General features: G+C 37.6%; 1 protein-coding gene, 1 long non-coding RNA gene and 1 other non-coding gene across 4 annotated transcripts in view; 2 read left to right on the forward strand and 1 right to left on the reverse strand.

Annotated features, from left to right (window-relative positions):
* CCAR1 (cell division cycle and apoptosis regulator 1) overlaps positions 1 to 21,196 on the forward strand; it is a 47,031-nt gene that overhangs the window by 19,000 nt on the left and 6,835 nt on the right. For both annotated transcript variants that reach the window (XM_005297306.5, XM_005297307.5), the window contains exons 6-21: positions 81 to 274; positions 961 to 1,075; positions 1,158 to 1,350; positions 2,633 to 2,762; positions 3,048 to 3,209; positions 4,181 to 4,406; positions 7,886 to 7,999; positions 9,199 to 9,365; positions 10,112 to 10,322; positions 11,126 to 11,209; positions 12,109 to 12,294; positions 14,746 to 14,937; positions 17,143 to 17,376; positions 17,745 to 17,856; positions 19,419 to 19,501; positions 20,779 to 20,925. In XM_005297306.5, coding sequence (XP_005297363.2) covers positions 81 to 274; positions 961 to 1,075; positions 1,158 to 1,350; positions 2,633 to 2,762; positions 3,048 to 3,209; positions 4,181 to 4,406; positions 7,886 to 7,999; positions 9,199 to 9,365; positions 10,112 to 10,322; positions 11,126 to 11,209; positions 12,109 to 12,294; positions 14,746 to 14,937; positions 17,143 to 17,376; positions 17,745 to 17,856; positions 19,419 to 19,501; positions 20,779 to 20,925 — 2,550 coding nt within the window. The remainder of the gene's footprint in view (positions 1 to 80; positions 275 to 960; positions 1,076 to 1,157; positions 1,351 to 2,632; positions 2,763 to 3,047; positions 3,210 to 4,180; positions 4,407 to 7,885; positions 8,000 to 9,198; positions 9,366 to 10,111; positions 10,323 to 11,125; positions 11,210 to 12,108; positions 12,295 to 14,745; positions 14,938 to 17,142; positions 17,377 to 17,744; positions 17,857 to 19,418; positions 19,502 to 20,778; positions 20,926 to 21,196) is intronic.
* On the reverse strand, positions 6,937 to 7,504 carry LOC135972894 (uncharacterized). Its single transcript, XR_010589497.1, has 2 exons — positions 7,365 to 7,504; positions 6,937 to 7,064 (listed from the first exon to the last, which is right to left on the reverse strand). It is a non-coding gene; the product is annotated as an uncharacterized LOC135972894 (long non-coding RNA).
* On the forward strand, positions 8,962 to 9,024 carry LOC112058907 (small nucleolar RNA SNORD98). The gene has a single exon (XR_002888079.1). It is a non-coding gene; the product is annotated as a small nucleolar RNA SNORD98 (small nucleolar RNA).

Genomic DNA, 21,196 nt, shown 5'->3' on the forward strand with positions numbered 1-21,196 from the left:
TTACTCAAGTAGCTATTCTTTATAATTGTGTCAGTGGGATCTGAATGCTTATAGAGTTTGATGTTTTATTTTGGTTACAGCCAACTGTTGCACTGCCTACTAGCCTGAGCCTATCTACTCCTCAGCCAGCAGCACAGATAACTGTTTCCTATCCAACACCGCGGTCAAGCCAGCAGCAAACCCAACCACAGAAGCAGCGTGTCTTCACAGGGGTAGTTACAAAACTGCATGACACATTTGGCTTTGTGGATGAAGATGTCTTTTTTCAGCTCAGGCAAGTGCACTTGGCTGCAGCTATGTTCTGTGATGTCATCACTAAGCAATGTTTCAGAATTTAGCTTACAAATTCTCTGCTACTGGGGACCATTTCTGCAGCTAGTTGACATTTAGCAGCAGTGCAAGTCAGATGCCTGGGTAGGATAGTGGCTGTTAATGCTAGGTTCATAATATGGACTTTTCTTACTCAAAACCCCATGGTGGGAAGCTCCTAGGAACCTAAATGGACTGAGAACCATGGAGCTGCAGAACTTGGGAGTAGGGGAGCCAACATAGCATGCAGTTCCTCTGTCTTAACACATGCATTTGAGGCTTTGCTGGTGTGGGACCAGGAAGGGAATTTAACGGCTTTTCCTCTTGTCCCTGAGTGAAGTATTTAAAGGGAACTCTAGAGATCTACCCCTGGGTCCTCTTTCCCTTCAACCCTAGGATCTAACTGTAGTAAGGTACAATGTGACCCTAGATACATTTTGTAAGATGCTTAAAGTATAAAACAGCTCCCATCTCCTCCTGGTCAGTTTCTGAAGTGTTGTACATGAAGTTGCTGAACCCAGAAGCATGGCTCTGTCTTACTAGTAACTCTTACATTTTCCCCTCATAACTAACTCTTCAAGTATAAAGCTAATTTTTGTAGCTAAACAACATTTTCTTATAATACAACTTTTTTATTTTAAAATTTTGCAGTGCTGTTAAAGGGAAGACGCCTCAAGTAGGAGATAGAGTATTGGTAGAAGCTACTTATAATCCCAATATGCCTTTCAAGTGGAATGCACAGAGGATTCAAACACTTCCAAATCAGGTATATGTGGTTACCCAATCTAGCTCTTGTTGAATTCTTTTGATTAAGTTAATTGACAATGCATTCCCTCTTTTTCCATTAGAACCAGACTCAAACCCAACCTTTGCTTAAGACACCTCCAACTGTACTTCAGCCTATTGCACAGCAAACTGCATTCAGCGTTCAGGCACAGCCACAGCCACAATCTCTGTTGCAGGCACAAATATCAGCAGCTTCTATTACACCTTTGCTTCAGACACAGCCTCAGCCTTTATTACAACAGCCACAACAGAAAGGTATTCCTCCAAAACATGAAATTGGTTTTTCTCCCTGTTGTGTTGATGTAGGTAATGTTTAAACCTGTTCCATCACAGGAATGAAGTAACAAAACCAACGAAAACTAAAATGAACATAGTTGATTGTAGAAGAGCAAGACTGTATCATTTTCCAGGTTGAAACATGGAGTTATGTGAAGAAAGCCATACAGTATGTGGAACTCAGCTGTAGTACCTCAATAAAACCTGCTAAGGGAAGTTCCTCTGGACTGCTGCAATTCCTGTGATTTAGAGATTGGTTTTATAATCTAAAAACAAATCCTCCGTAAAATGTAAAAATAGTATTTATTCTCACGGACAATATCATGCAATTCAAAGTACAAATTGGAATGTAATTCTAAAAGATCCACTGAAACGTCCTGGAAAACTTAGTTTTTCAAGTTAGGAGAATTCTTATGTTTTACAACTTTTTTAACGTATTTGCTACATTCTGCTTATTCTGCATCTGGGCAAATAATCCTTTAATGTTGTATTTATCCAGAAGATTGTTGTGATGTCACCAGTATAATTACAATGATATATGACTAATAAGTAGCAGAAGCAGTACTCCAATGAAACAAAGGCATTGATTTCATAAACATGTTGCCAGTGATAAAGATTAGGAAAGAAAAACCTATAACACCATTTTAGCAGAAATGATTCCTGAATAAAATATCGACCTGTATTCTGGCAGGTACCATTAGGGCACGATTTTTAGGAATATTTTCCCAAGTTATGATATTTCAGTTAAGTGTACTATTTTTGGACATCTTTTTATCAAAACTATTTGGAGATGGGGTTAAATAAATGCAACTACAAATCCAACTGTCCACTTGCTTTTTTGAGAAGAACCCTAATGAAAGGTCAATAGAAATTTATTTGTTTTTTTCCCAGTATATGCTTCAAAACCTGAATATATTCTGTTGAGTTGAAGATATTTCCTAAATAATCCATTGCATTTTGTCAGGAAGTTTTTTAGGTGATTACTGTAATAGCATCTATTAAGCCATTCAAATTTACTGCACAAATTTAAAAATTGGCTTTAAGGTACCTTCTATTTCACACAGTGAAGAAAGGCATCAGAATGGTGTTTTTGGAAATACTAAGCTATTAAATATGCTGTTTTACAATTGGTTTATTGGTGGACAAAACACTATTAAGTGAATTTTAGAATGATTTAAAAATATTCAATATTTATAACAGTTTATAATAGGCAATGGTTCTTAATTATGCTTAAATCCTAAAAATTGTTTTTATTTTTTAGCTGGTTTGTTACAGCCCCCTGTCCGTATAGTTTCACAGCCTCAACCAGCACGAAGACTAGACCCTCCATCCAGATTTTCAGGGAGGAATGACAGAGGGGACCCTATGCCTAACAGAAAAGATGACAGAAGGTGTGTTGTTGATGACACATCTGCTTATGGAGTTCATCAAATGTTATGTTTAATTTTCTGAGTATATTTGAGCAGCTTAGTCCTGATAGAGATTTGATTCTTTCTTTACTCATAGACTGTACCATCAATTTGTTTTGGAGATGAAAAGTTCTATAAAAATGCTGCTTGTTGTTTGAATGCATTGTATCTTTGTAGAACTATTGACCTGTGAGAGGCCTATTTTCATAAAATTTGCTGTTGCATCTAAAATGAGCAATGTTCATATCTTATATAAATTTTTTTAAGTCGTGAAAGAGAACGAGAGAGACGTAGGTCACGGGAGAGGTCACCCCAGAGAAAACGCTCCAGAGAGAGATCACCTCGGCGAGAGAGGGAAAGGTCACCTCGAAGACCACGGCGTGTTGTCCCGCGTTACACAGTTCAGTTTTCCAAGTTTTCGTTAGACTGGTATGTTCATTGGCCATCAGTTTTTTGTTGAAGTTCATTTTTATATAGAAATGAATACAGATTATTGTAAGATGCACGTCTCTAGGCTAGCTCAAAAAAACACCCCCAACAACTACCTTGGACTTTTCCTGAATTTAAACATTATAAGCAGCTTGCTTCTAGACTACATAGAGAAAGCATTAACAGATGTTGGAAAGCTGTTTGCCACATGTGTGACTCAAGCCCAGCGTTTTTTGGATGTTTTTGATTTTTGAAGACCTTTAGCTTGCTTTTTTCCACTTACTGAAATTACTCTGTTAAAGGCACACCAGATTGTTCACTTGGGTAACCTGTAGGGTGATGTGCAATGAGACCATCCTCCAGTGGCTTTAGTCATTGTAGGCAGGGCATATTTCCTGTAGAGCTGATCCTTTATGGGTTTCTGTCAAGTAGGTTTCTCCATCCTTCATAAGCAAATGTGTGGGTAGATTCTTAAGAATTTTTTCAGTGAATATAAGTTTGTTCCACTTACAACTTCTTGGTTCTTGTAACTTCTTGTAAGTGGAAACCGTCAGAAAGTACTGACACTGAGATATCGTTTTTTATGCACGAAATCTGTATTGGCATGGGGCATTGCCAGATCCCTTAGTGCAGGTGGATATTTCTCAAAAGCTTTATGTAGTGTTGCAGACATGTCGGTCCCAGATTAGTAGAGAGACAAGGTGGGTGAGGGTAATATCTTTTATTGGACCAACATCTGTTGGTGAAAGAGACAAGCTTTCGAGCTACACAGAGATGTTGTCTTCGGGTCTGGGAAAGATACACAGCTAAATACAAGATTGAACTGATTGTTTAGCATAAGTAGTTAGTACATATTCTAAGGGACCCATTCAAGGTGAAGTGACCCTTTAAACATCTTAGTGCTTAATTATTTTCAGATTAAGATCCCTTGTTATTGTACCTTTCAAAATACTTTTTTCTTGTTCTTTCAGTCCTAATTGTGATATGATGGAACTGAGACGACGTTATCAAAACTTGTACATCCCTAGTGACTTTTTTGATGCTCAGTTTACATGGGTGGATGCTTTCCCTATGTCAAGACCATTTCAGTTGGGGAACTACTGCAATTTCTATGTAATGCACAGAGAAGTAGATCCTTTAGATAAAAACACTGCTGTCCTTGATCCACCAGATGCTGATCACCTGTACAGCGCAAAGGTTTGTATGACACCTTATAGTTTAACTTTTCATTAGAAATTTTTGAAAACAAAAGGGGTAAGATGGCAGAGAGAAGCTTGTGAATACACTTGCAGAGTAACATTTTTCTAATTGTTTTTGTCATCTCTTTACATTTACTTTCCTTAGCAAATAGTTTTTCACTCTGCTCAAATGTTTTTAGTTGAGTCTTGTCTATAATACAGTAAAAGCTCTTTTATCCGGCACTTCACCAGCTGGCAAGCTCTATGAACCAGCATTTCTGATATGCACTGAAAGTCTGGTTTATAGTGCAGCTGGTGCAGGGTCGGCCTGGGAGGGGCTGCGGGGCGTGCTCTGGGAGGGAGTTTGGGTCTGGGAGGGGGCTTAGGGCAGGCTGTCGGGGACCGGGAGGGGCTCAGGGTGCTGGATGTGGGGGGGAACTCATCTTCGGCAGCTCCCCGCAAGCTGTTCCCTGTCCCTGCTGTTGCTGGCGAAGCCGCGGCCAGCTGGCTCTGCAGGCACGCTGCCTCCGTTCCCCCCTCCTCAAGCGCTGACTCTGCAGCTCCTAGCCCATTGCTTGCAGAGCTGCCTGGTCACGCCTCCGCCAGGAGCAACAGGGATGGGGAGCCGCTTGCAGGGGGCCACCAGAGGTGAGTGCCCCCCCATCCAGCACCCTGAGCCCCCTCCCCTGCCTCAAGGCGTCCCCCTGCGTACTCCAAACCCCTCCCTCAGAGTTAACTGGCATTTTTAATTTACTGGCACCCCCCTGTTCCTCCAGCATGCCAGTTTAAAAAGTTTTTACTATATTAATATTTTGTTTAATAAACTGACTGAGGTTTGAGTGGATGTTAGTTTTCAGTTTTCTAGATCTTCTAACTTAAAGGTAACCTGCAGATACTTAAAGCTTAAAATAATCAGTAACTGTAGGATAATGGTTGATGATGGTTTAGTAGTTCTATCTTTTGGCCCCTGGGTTCTGTCTTCAGCTCTGCCACTGTATGACCTTGGTTACGTCACTTAACCCCTTTCTAGGCCACAGTTTCTCATCTGTAAAATGGGTGTTATGATGCCTGCCAACCTGAGGGGGTGTGTTGAAATTAATGTTTGTAAAGCATTTTGAGATCTTTGAATTAAAGAGATTGCAATTTATCTGTTACCAGACAAAATACTTACATTTAGGTATTTACAGCCTTAATGCCATCTATCTGTTACTTAACATCCATTTTTTCAAGAGCTTTGCATTTATCTTGAAACAAATAGGTTAGACACCTGGAGAATTTGCAGTATGATTAGTCTAGGCAAGAGTAAGGTGGTAGTGAGTCACTGATGCAATTAAAATACCCTCCGTTTGAGGATAGGGTGGTTTCCTGCATATCAGTTGTTCTTTGAATAGTGATACAGGAGTAGAATTTAGGCTATTGAATGGCCTTAGTTGTGCTTTTCCATAGTTGTGTACTTGTTTGGTGTGTTTAAATGTAAACTTAACTTTGAATTTCCAAATGTTTGAAAATCTGGGGGATTTCAGAGAAGTACAGCATTCTCAAAGGATTTTCCCCATAAATAGCTGGTTATAAACTTGTAACATATAATACACCTCTACCCAGATATAACGCGACCCGATGTAACACAAATTCTAATATAACGTGGTAAAACAGTGCTCCGGGGGGGGACTGCACACTCCGGCGGATCAAAACAAGTTCAATATAATGCGGTTTCACCTATAACGTGGTAAGATTTTTTTGGCTCCCGATGACAGTGTTATATCGGGGTAGAGGTGTATAATGAACTTATAATAACTTAATCATATTTTTTGCCTCAGAATTTCTTTAGGTTTGTAAGATTGCCATCACTAAGACATTTTTAGGCAGTCAGTCTGATGCTTATCTTGAGATCTCTCTCCTTCTGGTCCCCAGAATAAACTGCACCTCTCATCTCCCGCCACCACACACACACCAAATGTCGATCCCTGCATCCCATTCTTCCTGTTGTAGGGGAAAAAACTAGCTGTTGAGAGAGTGGGGCACTCAGTGCATTTATTAAGGAGTGGTCTCTAGACAGCTAAATGGGACTTCATTTTCTCTCTAGACTGGTCCCTCCCATATGGCTTCCTTCCTACCTTTCCCCATGTAATGGTGATTTCTTTCCCTCTGCTCTTAGACTACCTCCCTTCTCAGTTGAGTTCTCGGCCAGCTATTCTACATGTTGGGACCATTGTGAGTCCATAAACTCTGCATCAGAACCATAATAAACATTTAAAACATCTTAATAACTAAGTTTTGTAAACAGTCTTCCCTAAAACTAGTCAGATGCCCCAGTCCCTTCTAAGGCTAGCAGATAACAGCAAATCTGGAATTTCTAGACCAATCTGTTCTAGAGTTGCTATAAGTGGTAACATTTTTGTAAGAAGAATAGTTTCTCTTTTAATCCATGTGTTTCCAAAAAGCCTTGTCTAATTTACCTTAAACTTCCAGAAAAGTTCTACCTCTGTGTAAAATCTGTCTAAAATTTCACTTGGTTCTAGTGAAGTTAGGGCTGAGAGTCAAAATCAGGAATATAGTGGAAACCTTGCTTCAAGCTTAATGAACTTGTGTGTTTCCATAATTAATGTTGGTGTAGGAAATAAGTTTTTGTTAAAACCACACTAAATAGTGGTTGAAAGAAGAGAGGTGCTATTAGTATCTTAGGCCTTGGCTACACTTACCCGCAAGTTCGACGGCTGGAAATCGAACTTCTGGGTTCGACTTATCGCGTCTAGTCTGGACGCGATAAGTCGAACCCGGAAGTGCTCGCCGTCGACTGCGGTACTCCAGCTCGCCGAGAGGAGTACCGCGGAGTCGACGGGGGAGCCTGCCTGCCGAGTGTGGACCAAGGTAAGTTTGAACTAATTCGAACTAAGGTACTTCGAACTTCAGCTACGTTATTCACGTAGCTGAAGTTGCGTACCTTAGTTCGAATTAGGGGGGGTAGTGTAGACCAAGCCTTAGGTCAGGTTGTAACAAAATGTGACAACAGATCATGTTATGGCAGTATTCAGAAACCGAGATCCTGATTGAAACCAGAATTGTGCTCAATGCCCATCGCTGTGTAGGGCATTGAGTGCATAATACTAGAGTTTGTGAATGTGTTCAGTAAACAGTAGGTTTTCAAGTTACCTTTTCAAATATAGTGTCTTAATTACATATCCTAGTAACTCAGTGCTTTTATATATACAGTAAATATGCTGACACTAATCTAGACAACTGACTACCAGACTCGGTATTTCTTTTCTGTTTTGGGTGTCTTAAAGGTCATTAGAATAAATTAGAAGTAGTAGGGTCTCTCTGACTTGCTACTTTAGGGCCCAGTCCTGGAAATACAATGCACATTCTTACTGTTGCACACAAGTAGTCCCGTTGATTTCAATGGGAATACTCAAGGGGGTTAAGTGTTGGCAAGATTTGGGTATTTTACAACTGTTCTAGGATATCTTAACAAGGCTGGATTAACTGATTCTGTAACAGGTGATGCTGATGGCTAGTCCTAGTATGGAAGATCTTTATCATAAATCATGTGCCCTTGCTGAAGATCCACAAGAACTTCGTGATGGATTTCAACATCCTGCTAGACTTGTCAAGGTAAAAAATGTATTTCAGCAGGAGGTACCATGGGAGTTCAGATTGGTGGGACAAAGGTCTAAAACTTGAGTATTCAAACTGAAATATCTAGAGAGGCCTAATTAACAATATACTTTTTCACAAGCATTATGATGTCTTTCAAGTCTCGGGGTGAAAAATACCCAATTGGGTCAACAGTTAAGTAGAAATATTTTTTCTATCCAAGTTGAAATTTAAAAAAGATCCTTGGAATTAACACTCTGTTGCTGCAGAATGTACTATGAAATTTCTGGTTACTATAAATACTTATTTTATTCAGTAATTGATGGAGGTGCTTGAGCCTGTGGTCTTTAAAACACTCCCATGGCCCTTTTTGCCATAAATAAGCATGTTGGACTCTGAGTCCAATCTGTATTGCAGTTGGGTAACTTTGATTGCTCCCTGTGGGACTGGATGGCTGGGGTGGGATCACTTGCTAATTGCCCTGTTCTGTTCATTCCCTCTGAAGCATCTGGCATTGGCCAATGTTGAAAGACAGAATACTGGGATAGATGGACCATTGGTCTGACCCAGTATGGCTGTTCTTATGGTCTTATTTGAAGAAGGTACAATACTTACTTTCCATCATGAGCTGTCATGTAGTGTTACAGCTGGATGGTATTTAAAGGCATCTGCTTGTACTTCAAATGTGGTTGCATTTCAGTAGACAAATGAACCCCATAGTTTATCATTTGTACATCAATCAGTAATGCACTTTGGGATTTTTGGATGAAGTCTGCTGTATAAATATCAGTCATTAGTTGTTTTACTAGCTCATTTTTATAAGGCAGTATCTGTTTATCTCTATTAGAATTGAGACATTATTTTTACCTTTTATCATAAAGGTTTGTCTGCATGTAGCCATATTACAAAACTAATGTTCCTCAGCATAATCCTGTGCCCATAAAGTCATTTTTGAATGGAAAGTCTTGCAAATCAAGAATGAGTAATGATGTTTTAAACCTATTCCATTTCTGAAATGCTGTGGAAAAAAATTAGCTGAACTCTTTCTTGATTGAGACTTTTAATTTTGGATTTCAGAATAATTATTTGTAGTCTACTCATGGATTTCAAAGTTAGATGTGTATTTCATGCTCTGTGTACCCTATAGTCTTATTCTTACAGTTTGGGGAACTGTTTTTCCCTATCAGGGAAACATTCAGGAGACTTTTTTTATCCAGTTTTTAGTGGGTATGAAAGGCAAAGATGAAGCTATGGCTATTGGAGGACACTGGTCCCCATCACTGGATGGACCTGATCCAGAAAAGGACCCCTCTGTGCTGATTAAGACTGCTATCCGTTGTTGCAAGGCTCTAACAGGCATTGACTTAAGTGTGTGCACACAATGGTAAGTACCGTTCTCCAAAACAGAATATATTATAGAAATAAATGTTTTCTGATTTATTCTTAGACAGAACTGTTGTTAAACACCTAAAGCATTTTTTCTTTATTAGCAGCCGGTGGTGGTGCAGGTAAACTGCTTTTGAAGGGATGTTCTCTTTTGTAACAAGAGGTTGATTGGTGCCAAATGTGTTCAGTAATGCCTCAAGAACTAATTAAAAATTCTGAATTTTGTACATGTTATGCTGTAATTTTGTAATGGTTGTTTGTTGAAAATATTTTCCATTTCATGCATAGCTGGAGAAGATCGTCAAGAGAACTTCATTTCATTATTCTTTTGTAAATAATTAGCTGTTGGTTATATAGCCATATTTTTTCTTGATGAGTTTATTTGTCCTGTGTTGTCTAACACTTACCACTGTTTTACCAATTTATGAATGAAGTTTCTATTTAACACTAAATGTAAGTGTTTCAACTTTTACTTTTAATTGAGGATTATATTTCCTAACACAAACTGGCAAGTACATCGATTTACCTATATCAGTCAGCATATTGTTCACTCGTCTCCATTTTATCTTGCAATACATTGTACAAATGTGCCAAAAGAGAAAATATGGCTTCCATAACTTTTTCTTTAGATAAACCTCAGATTCTTGCAGCAAAGTTTCTTTACTTGATGTGCTACAAGTGAACTAGGCTCTTTAAAATGTATTGTAGAATTTTTTTTCCAACATGCTTCTTCCCTTGCAACAGGTACCGTTTTGCAGAGATTCGCTACCATCGCCCTGAGGAGACCCACAAGGGGCGTACAGTTCCAGCTCATGTGGAGACAGTGGTTTTATTTTTCCCGGATGTTTGGCATTGCCTTCCCACCCGCTCAGAGTGGGAAACCCTCTCCCGAGGATACAAGCAGCAGCTGGTCGAGAAGCTTCAGGGTGAACGCAAGGAGGCTGATGGAGAACAGGCACTGAACGCTAATCCCTTTTTCTATTTCTGCTTCTCACAGGCACAGGAACACAGGCACAAAATGCACACCACATACTACACAACAAACATACATAAGAGGAACATAACTGGTAACAATGACTGGTAAACCAGCTTTCAGCAGTATAGTGAATGTTTTTTTATTTCAGCTAGTATACTAACTTTTAATGTGTGTGCTGATACCACAAATGGAAGTAAATTGTGCTTTTGATGCGCAGAACATTGTTTTTATCTTCAACTAGTTGCTGGAATCTGGAACCAGTTGTTGAGTGAGATTCAGTACTAATAGTAGTCTTAAATATTTTGCCATTTTCTAAAATTTCTAAATTTTCTCTGGTGGCCAGTTCTAATTATGGTATTTGAAATTGGACAAGAATTAGTCTGAAACACTTGAATTTCAGGCCACGTGGCTGATCAGCATCTTGGGATATTGAAAGGTCTGACTAAATCAAGAGTGACTATGGATGTTTGAAAATTGGGGCAAGATCACACACTGTATGGTTAGCGGAGACCAGCAGTGTCTGTGTATCCCTGACATTATTTGTGGTGTTATTTATCACCCTTTTGCGTTTCACAGATCTGGCTTTTATTGGCTGATGAGTGGCACTGTGATCAGTTATGAAGTGGTAGAATGTGTGTATGTGGACTTGTCTAAACAATAACTTTAGGAGAAGACTGTCTGAAACATTTGTGACCTTGCCACAGATCAGCAACAGAATTTTAAAAAATAAATTAATTACTCTTAAACTTTCTGAATGATGATTTCTTAATTTTATTTGCCAGGATGAAGAGGAAAAGGATGATGGGGAAGCTAAAGAGATCTCTACTCCTACCCACTGGTCTAAACTGGATCCAAAAACAATGAAGGTAACTGTTGAATATTTTAGGTTTCTTCAATTATACAGTGTATTTTTATTTTTAAGAACATTATTGATATCAAGAGCCAAAGTTGTGATACATTTCTTTGCTCAAACTTTTAAAACTAGTGCAGTTTTTTTGAAGTTAAACAATGCTTCTGTTTTATCTTCTTTCCTAATTTTATAGGTAAACAACTCTTTTAATGATATCCGAATATATAAGTTGTGTGTTAGTGTCCGTTATGATTACAATAAAGGAGCCGTAACTATTTCATTGAAAGTCTTCAAACTGTGTACAATTTAAAGAAATCAGTTAGATTTATTTTATTTAACTGAAAGTGAAGAGTCTACAGTAATCTGGCCTATATACTTATACTCAAGTGAGATTTCCTTCTCCGGTGTTTAGAAGAAGGTTAGTTTAGGAAGACAAATAAAGTTCTTCATTCATGTTTCCTATGGAAATATTTTATTTATATAACATATTTTGATGTATACAAACGTAAAAAGTAATGCTTACAACTTCCTCTGGACCCTTACATAATTTAACTCTCATTAAATATGATGCTCAACAATATACAGAACTATAATCCAGTAGACATCATAAGACAAAACTCCCTCCACAGTAGACATAATAGTGAAAAATAAATAAATGAAATCTCCAACTTCTTGCTTACCGCTACCAAAATACCTTCTAGAAAAGGGAGGGGCTTCAGGGGGATGAAACGAGAAACCAAGAAAATGTTTTGCTATTAATATATTTTTATGTTTAGTTTGTTCCAATGTTGATGAAAAAGGATTTCATTAGCTAATAGACTGTAGGTAATGTTTGCATTTCTGACTTCAGCATTATTGATTATGTATATTGCTATGGCACCCATCAGTACCACTTACACAACTTCTATTTACTAGGTAAATGACCTTCGCAAGGAATTAGAAAGTCGTACTCTTAGCTCTAAAGGACTAAAATCCCAACTGATAGCCCGACTGACAAAGCAACTGAAAGTAGAAGAACAAAAAGAAGAACAGAAGGAGTTAGAGAAATCTGAAAAAGAGGATGAGGAGGAGGAGGATAGGAAATCTGAAGATGACAAAGAGGTTGGTATTGAGATGTACTTGGTTTAATTTTAAAATGTTATGCAATGCAGTAGAGGGAAATAGTTAAATCAAGATTTTATAGTTCTCCACTAGCCAGATTGAGAGTCTGGACCGGGAAAGGCTTTTTTGCTCTAACTTGAACTGCTGATTTGTAATGAAACCTTTGTCTAAGCTAAGTCGTTTGAACTTTTCACCTCAGTGAACCCAACTCAGAAATATAAACTCACTGAAAATAGATATGCCTGAGTTAAATTATTCAGACCATTTAAAAAAAAAAATGAGGGGAACAGGAAGAATAAATTACTTTGTAAGATTTTAACTTTTTTTAACATTAGGAGGCTCAGGGAGTTCAAGTATATTGGCTTTGCACATTTTTCCTCTTATGAGCTATGCACTTCTGGTGCTACAAGTTTCAGTGAACCATTTTGAAAAACGTTCAGAATTAATCCTGTGAAAAGCTACAGGACCACAACTACCTCGGTTCCTTTCCATCGTTAGTTGCAGACTTATGGCTTGAAAATTAAATTTTAAGTTTTGGCTAAATCATAGTAGTTTTTAATTTTCATCATACAATATAGTGGTAGTTTCCATATTCACAATGTAGTTTTGTTCAGGTTTTTTTCTGTTCCCCGTGGTGCTGCACAGAGTGTCTCTAGTTGATCTGAATAAAAAAATCTGGCTTCCAGGAGTGAGCATTCCTGCTCCTCTGGGATGGCCATTCCAACAACAAAACTCGATGACTGATGTCTGGCAGAAGGCAGTTCCCTGGTGCATTATTCCTTGTGCCCTGCTTCTATGCCATGGTGCCAAAGGTAATTCAGGGATGGGTGCCAAATAATAAAAAACATGTAAGAAAGACATTGGTTTCAGCTCTTCCTACTGAAGTAGATCTTAAGTGCTGAATGCTCAAGTCTGTCCTTTTCATAAGCATTTGAAATCATGCTTTAAGCAAAGGACCAAGTGGAATGTCGTTGTCACCAGACACTTTAAAGATGCCAAAGTGCAACTGTTAGCACCAGAAAACTAGTTGCCTGTTTCTTTGATGCCAAAGACTTGCCTCAGTGCCCAAAACTGAAACTCTCACTGCCACAGGCATCATTGTTACTGAAAAGCCTGCTCTGAGAAGGGAATTGGTCAGTGGTATGTCTTCCATAGGCCCATCTCTGATGGTTCATTTGAGTCCTCCTTAGGTAGAGGCCTCAGTTCCTCTTACTACAGCTCTGGAAAAGATGGTGTAGCATTGAAGAATCGTCTCTACCCCCAAGACCCAATGCTGACTCCCAAAAAACAATGAGGCACCATAATTCCAGGGAGTACTTTGGTGTTGGAGACCTTTGTGCTGTAAGCGACTTGTCCCTCAGTTTGGAAGGTGACTCCTTTTTCCTTAGTGCCAGCCCTGAAAACCTTGCTGGTTCCTTCTGCTTCGAGGAATATTTGTTACATGTCTCTGGCCACTGATGCTGCTTTGAGTGACAGTTTCCCCAGAGATGAGTTTGGTATTTTTCCTTCCTTTAGGTTGAATCAGAAAACAGTATATTAACAACCAAGTTAATCAAACTTGAATATGAGTAACTTCATATAGCAATCACAGAGTTTCTTGGAACATTGAATAATGTGCTGTTTTTAAAAGCAAGCAGAGACTGTGCTTGAGTATTTTTAAATAGCAAAACTTTTATGTTCTTGGCCTAGCAGTTAAAAAGCTAAAATCTGTGCTTTTTGTTGCAAGATGAAATTTACTGCAATCATATGGGCTGTAGTCCACGAAAGCTTATGCTCTAATAAATTTGTTAGTCTCTAAGGTGCCACAAGTACTCCTGTTCTTTTTGCGGATACAGACTAACACGGCTGCTACTCTGAAACCAACCATTAAAAAAATGGTATTTTTATTTATCTTTGTTTAGTCTATAGCAGTTGTATCTAGAGATATTGCATATAACATGATACCCTGCTTAAAAAAAACAAAACCAAATGAAAATCAACCACTTACCATCTAAAGGTAAATCTGTGCTGCTTATATGCACTGGGGGAAGGTGGTGTAGGGAGCTTTTACTCTTCTCATATAAGAAATTTAAGGGCTCAAAAGAGCCCCGGGAATGTCTGCTAACTTGCCAGCTTGCATATCATACCTCTAAGGGACATAATTTGGTCCCGTTCCAGCTATCAAGCAAGTACACTGCAGTTAGCACCGTGTGCTAGTAAGGGTTTGTATGTTGCTCCTTACAGAGGATCTGGTACTCCCACATACCCTATGGAATGTTGCCTTGGCTAACAGGATTTCTACAGCAGAGGATGACGCTGGATAGCATCCCTATTTTCTCTAGGAGCCACTGGCCCACAATCTCTGTTAATAAATTTCCCAGCACTGAAACCTTCTATCCATTCTGTGAAAAGCAGTGAGCATATAAAGCTAATATATAGAAATTTCATCTCTAAAATGTTTTTATTTTTTAGGAAGAAGAAAGGAAACGTCAGGAAGAAATGGAGCGTCAACGACGAGAGAGACGATACATCTTGCCTGATGAACCAGCAATCATTGTACATCCTAACTGGGCAGCAAAAAGTGGAAAATTTGATTGTAGTATTATGTCTCTTAGTGTTCTTCTGGATTACAGGTTGGAGGATAACAAAGAGCATTCTTTTGAGGTAATTTGTTTCCTTTGTATCTAGTACAGCATAATGAAATGCAATTTTAGTGAGTTCAGTGTATGGATGTTGTACTGAGAAATACCAACTTTTCACACCAAATATTTGAATAAGTACTTTTAAATGCAATAGTTCTTAGACTCTGTATTTCTGTTGCAGTGGAAAGGATTACATAATATAGCAGAATTTGAATAATATAACTTACTACTACAACTGAATCCTTATTTTCATGTTAGCATCTATAGCCTGAAATTCTAAATATTAAGGTACTAGTGTAAAAACACAGACGAATTTCAAGTGAAGTTTAATCCTTGGTCCATACTTCGAAAAACTGTGTAGGTATTGATACCACATTTATCACTGCAGTATGACTGCTCTATAAATTCTAAAAGAAACACTCAGGCACGCACGCGCTCGCTCTCTCTCTCTCTCTCACACTCTCTCTCTCTCTCTCTCTCACTCTCTCTCACTCACTCACTCAAAGGGAACTTTTCCTGAGGCTGTAAGGCCAATTGGGTGTTTTTTCTGTACTCATGAATATCTTGCGTATTGATATGACGAGACGTGTTAACACATTACATGTTCAGAATATTATGTCTTGCATATTAATACATAAGCAGTTCATGGAACTTACATGATTGTCTATGCTAGTCACTCTCATAGGTACTGTAGCTATTCCTCTTGGTGTAGAGAAATACCTTGGTATTTCAGATACCACATTTTGATAACTTGTTAAATATTGTATTGGTTTTATTTAAATGACAAGCATCATGTTCAGACATCTGTAATTACACTTTGTTTACATATGTGTAGTATTTTAATCCACATACTCTTGGCTCAGAATTCGTACTTAATTGCTTTACTAGGATATCTAACTAATATTTTATGACCTCTTTAGATCACCATAGTGTTTGCCACATGCACTGTCCATTTGCAAACCTCTTTAGACTATTTTGTTTTTCCTTTTCCGGGATTCCTCCATCATACCTCAAACTCCCTGGTTTATAATTACCAGGTCTCTGCTTTCCCCTTTGAGCATTTTCCAAGGTCAAGTCTACTGATATTTTCCTTATGTTCTTGATATATCTTGTGGCACCTTTGAGACTAACAGAAGTATTGGGAGCATAAGCTTTGGTGGGTAAGAACCTCACTTCTTCAGATGTCTTGCATCTGAAGAAGTGAGGTTCTTACCCACGAAAGCTCATGCTCCCAATACTTCTGTTAGTCTCAAAGGTGCCACAGGACCCTCTGTTGCTTTTTACAGATTCAGACTAACACGGCTACCCCTCTGATACTTGATATATCTTTCCCCTCCCTCCCCCCCAGGCTTCTATTTTTAACTGGCTAACTGGTGCTATTTTCCTTGCACAGGTTTTCATACAACCCTTTTTGTAATACTCGGTCACATCTTACTATGTGGTCTAATTCACAAGTCTGCTTTTTAGACAAAATAAACTAATAGCTGTAGCCAATCTTACAGTACTTAAATTATGTACACAGGCTTTCTGTGAAGCAGATACGTGAATTGACTGTTTGCTCATGGCTTTTGATTTGTATTAATTTTTGTGTTCTGCTTTGCAAATCTGCATTTTAAAAATACAGTTTTAATCCCATGTTCTAAATGCCAGTAGTTTTCTTCTGATACAACAAGGCAGTATTGTCTTTTTTATTTTTGTGTGGAAATAGTTTGCTTTCTGCAATTAACTTGTTTTTAATTATGCACAGTTTCTTGATTCCCTCTCCACGTTCTCTCCTCTCCACACTCTCCCCCTCCTCCCTCCCCCCCCCCCCCCAAGTTCTTATGCTCTGCATCATTCTTAACTTTAGGAACTGGTATAGCTTAAACTAAGTATTTGTTACAATAACAAGTCCATAATATCTGCCTCCTAGTACTATACAAGTATTTGTTTGAATTTGTATAGCAAAATAAAAATTAATCTGGGACCTGAGAGCTACAATATATTTTTTAAAAACATTTTTTAATTTTAACTTTCCTTTTTCAGATGACCATATTCAAACAAACTGGGTTTTTTAGATAAACAGTATGTTGCTCTGATACAGTGCCATGTTTTCGATTAATGTGATATGAATTTTGATAAGGAAGCAGTGATGCGGTTACTTAAATGCAAATACAGTATAACTATATTTTTTAAAAGAATATCATACCTCTCTTCACCAGCTGTTTCTCATGTTTTTTTGATTCAGGTTTCATTGTTTGCAGAACTATTCAATGAAATGCTTCAAAGGGATTTTGGTGTCAGAATCTACAAAGCACTGATATCCCTTCCAGAGAGAGAGGACAAAAAAGATAAAAAGAGCAAAAAAGAGGAGAGAAAAGATAAAAAAGAAGAAAAAGATGATGAAAGTGATGATCCAAAACCTAAGAGGAGAAAATCTGGAGATGATAAAGATAAGAAGGAAGATAAAGAAGAGAGGAAGGTCTGCAATTAGTTTATGTAAAAATACACTATGTTGCTTGGATAAGCAATAATCAGTTTACCGTATTTTACTTTGCAATTTCCAGGACTTCATGTTTTTGTGTTAATTAATTTGTCTGGATCAAGATTGCTCAGATACAGTAGCTCTTAACCTTTAAGAACTTTACAATTATGCATTTTCTCTTAAGTGTCTACTGCTGTAGCTGAGTGTCTCAGCTGTGTTGTAAAAATGTTTTAAATTCATTAGACATACTAATTTGGATGAACCTATGTAGTGTATTGAGGTTTTTAATTAATGCTGGTGTGATTTTTTTCATTTTGCTGTTGCCCAGCTTTGGATTGCTTAATTTTTAGGCATTTTCATTACAGAGGGAAGATAAAAGGAAAGATGATACTAAAGATGAAGAAGAAACTGAAGAGGACAATAATCAGGAAGAGTATGATCCAATGGAAGCAGAAGATGCTGAAGATGAGGATGATGGTATATTACGTGAAAGTTTTTTGACTTCTTCAGAACTTTTGTATTGTGTCTGGATATGTTTTTTGAACTTGAGAGCTTTAGAATTAGAAAATATAAAATTAAAGTATTAGTATAATTAGACACTCTAATATTACTGTTTGTGTTGTAATTCTGAGTGGTCAAAATCAGGATTGAAGTCCTATTAAGTGCCTAACTTTATGCACCCAAGTTTGAAAATGTTGGCTTGTGGTTTTTATGCTTTTTCCTGGGCCAAATTATCACAATCCAGGGGTTCTGGCACACCATAAAATAGAGGGTCCCCTAGGCTCTGCATCCCTTCATCCCCCACTTGGACTTGTGGCTTCTGGTTCCATCTCCTTCCAAAGAAGCAGCAACAGTGGAATGAAACCTCTTCTGTTTTCCAGGAGCAGCAGCAGTGGCCCTCTGTCCCCCCCTGCCCATCAATGCAGGAGAGGATAAATGGGAAGGACATTCTGTACTCTTTTGTCACATACACGCTCCTTTGTTGGAGAGATGTAGGCAGAGCCCCTCAGATTGGTGTGTCTTGGAGTGAACACCCAGTTGAGTTGAGGGGCAGTTCACACTTCACAGAGCTAGTGTCAGGCCGTCAGCAGATTTGAGCAGACACCATTGCAGCAGTTTACAGCTGGGTCAGATTCCACAATGAAAGTGAAAAACTTTTTCTTTTCTTTTTTTTTTTTCTTTAAATTAAAACTTGGATTGGGAGGTGATCCTATAGCTCCCAAGAACTGGGGCCCAAGGTACAGATCTACAATGCTGTATACCTTAAACCAGCCCTGCTTTTCCCAAACTTTTCTCCCTTCTATTTTAGATTTTTGTTAGTACTATATTGCCTACCTTACAAAAAGCAGTTTGTTAAAAAGCTTTTAATAACGCGTTTTTTGAGAACCTAAATGTCATAACCAAATGAACTTACAGTAAAACATCTATCTTTTCTTCTTATCCTTTTTCTCTCATTTGGGTTAATTATTAAGATATAATTTTTGAATCTTGGAGACTTTTTAGACGCATGATTTTGATTATGTGGGTGGGATGTTTTTCATTATGTAAAATATTCAAGAGAGTAAGCAATACCATTTTCCTAATAGGAGAAACAAAAACTATAAAAATAAGGATACTGCCTTATACAGAGACACTTGAGCCTTAATAGAGGAAGTTGTATGACTTTCTGTGGCTCTTACTCACTTACATGGTGGCGTTTGAACTATATTAAAGTTAGCTTGTCTAATGTTCCCTCTAGCTTTCCATGTGAAAAGCAAGCCTATGTATGAAAATTTGAAAAATATATTAAGATAAAATTGACAGATTTGAATGCATTGTGTCAAAGTACGCCAAAAGAAAAAAAACAAAACTGTATTTTAATTATAATCTTGCTAAATGACATTTTACCTTTCAGTTTCATATTTAGGAAGAGAATGTTTTAATCTGATCACTTTTTTGTGCAAACTGTATTTCCTTTAAAAATCATACACAAGCATTTGAATAATGGCTCTAGACGCTAGTTCACTCTGAATTTGCTGAATGCCACTTTTGTTTTTTAGACCGGGATGATGAGGAAATGAACAAGCGAGATGATAGAAGAGAGGGAAACAGACATTGCAAAGAGAGATCTTCTAAAGATAAAGTACTTACTGCATATTTTATATTATACATAGCCGTAATATTAAAGTAGTACCAGTTAAGGTTGCTCCTTCGTTTTCATTATAAAATCTGTTCACTGGTTTGTTTCCCTCAAAAACTTTCCTTTTAGCCTGAAACTTTGCATCTAAATAAGTTAGAGAGGAGTGCTTCTGATGACTAACTTTAAATATGTTTTCTTCTAAATTCTCATAAGTTACTTTAAAATTTTATCTCATAATAAACTTTCTCAGGTGGGCTACTAATTAGCTTGAAAGGTTTGTGGGTAAGTCCTGCCCATCCATAAGAGACAACTGGTCTGACTTTAAGCACTAATTTGAGGCAGGCAGAAATCCAGTGAAATTGCCTCCCTCTATTAAGGAGGGTAGAAAGAAGTGTGGCCTAGCTCAGCCTATGCGTTCATGCCATTTAAGTTTCTTTTGGCCCTTTGAGGTTTCTGTGATTTAATCCCAACTTGGTTCCTTTTCTTGAAGCTGTTTCCATGTTCATGTCTCAGTAAATCAGATGTTCTTTTAATGCAACAAACTATTAGGATATAAATGTCAGGAATCCTTTTGGAAGTCTCCTCGTACACAAAAAGAGCCTCTTCCTCAGAAATAACCATGGCTTTTCTCCACATTCCAAGTTCAGAACAATGAAAACTAACCATAACATAGTGAATCTAGGATTTATTTACCAAAAATCAGAAAGTAAAACAGATTTTTAATCATACCCCTTTTCTCCTTTTAAGCTAAGGAGGTATAAAAACAATATTAATCTTGCATGCAGAACTGCAGATCAATCCCAGGATCTTGTGTGATTCTAATGTTCGTTAATCATAATTATGGATATTCTAACTTGAAAATAATTGTCAATTCAAAGATTTGAGATTGTTTTTGAGGGGGCATTGTCTATGAGCACACTTGTATACCATTGGTGCAGGGATGTTTGTAATTTGATAAGAGCCATGGTAGCCTGAGCAAAAGGAAAAAAGAATATTTTCCTGTTTACATGTACAAAAAACTGTCTTCTGTGCTTTAATTCTGTTAAGAACTTTTGGATATAGCTTGTATGAGAGATGTCATACTAAATAAAGCTATGTTATACGTATGAGCCTAATGTGTAAAATACTGGCAATAGTAGTAACCTTGACTCGTAAAGTAAATGGTAAAAATCGTAGAGGGAATTTACCTTGTTAACCCAAGCACTCTAGTCATTATTTATAAAGAATAGTAAACACTGATATTGTAACTTACTAATTAATATGCAATGTATTCTCTATAGGAGAAAGATAAGACGCAGATGATTACAGTTAACAGGGATCTTCTGATGGCTTTCGTTTATTTTGATCAAAGTCATTGTGGATACCTTCTTGAAAAGGACATGGAGGAGATACTATATACACTTGGACTACATCTTTCACGTGCTCAGGTTCTGTTTTATAATTATATAGAAATGTGTTTTGCGATGAGGCAGGAATGCTGCAGAAAGAGTATATAATATATTTAAAGGTTGTTTCATATTCATTGTGGGCAAGCTAGTGATGTTATAAATATTATTTTTTCCCTGACTTGTTTAAAGTTGCAGTCAGTAGGCTTTTTTGCATTTTAATGCAATCACTTAATTTAATATTTTAAATCAAATATTTCTTTTAAAAGTACTATTCTAAATATATCAAACTATTATCATAGCATTATTCAAC

The sequence above is a fragment of the Chrysemys picta genome, chromosome 7 (assembly GCF_011386835.1).
Source record: "Chrysemys picta bellii isolate R12L10 chromosome 7, ASM1138683v2, whole genome shotgun sequence".
Classification (NCBI taxonomy): domain Eukaryota; kingdom Metazoa; phylum Chordata; order Testudines; family Emydidae; genus Chrysemys; species Chrysemys picta.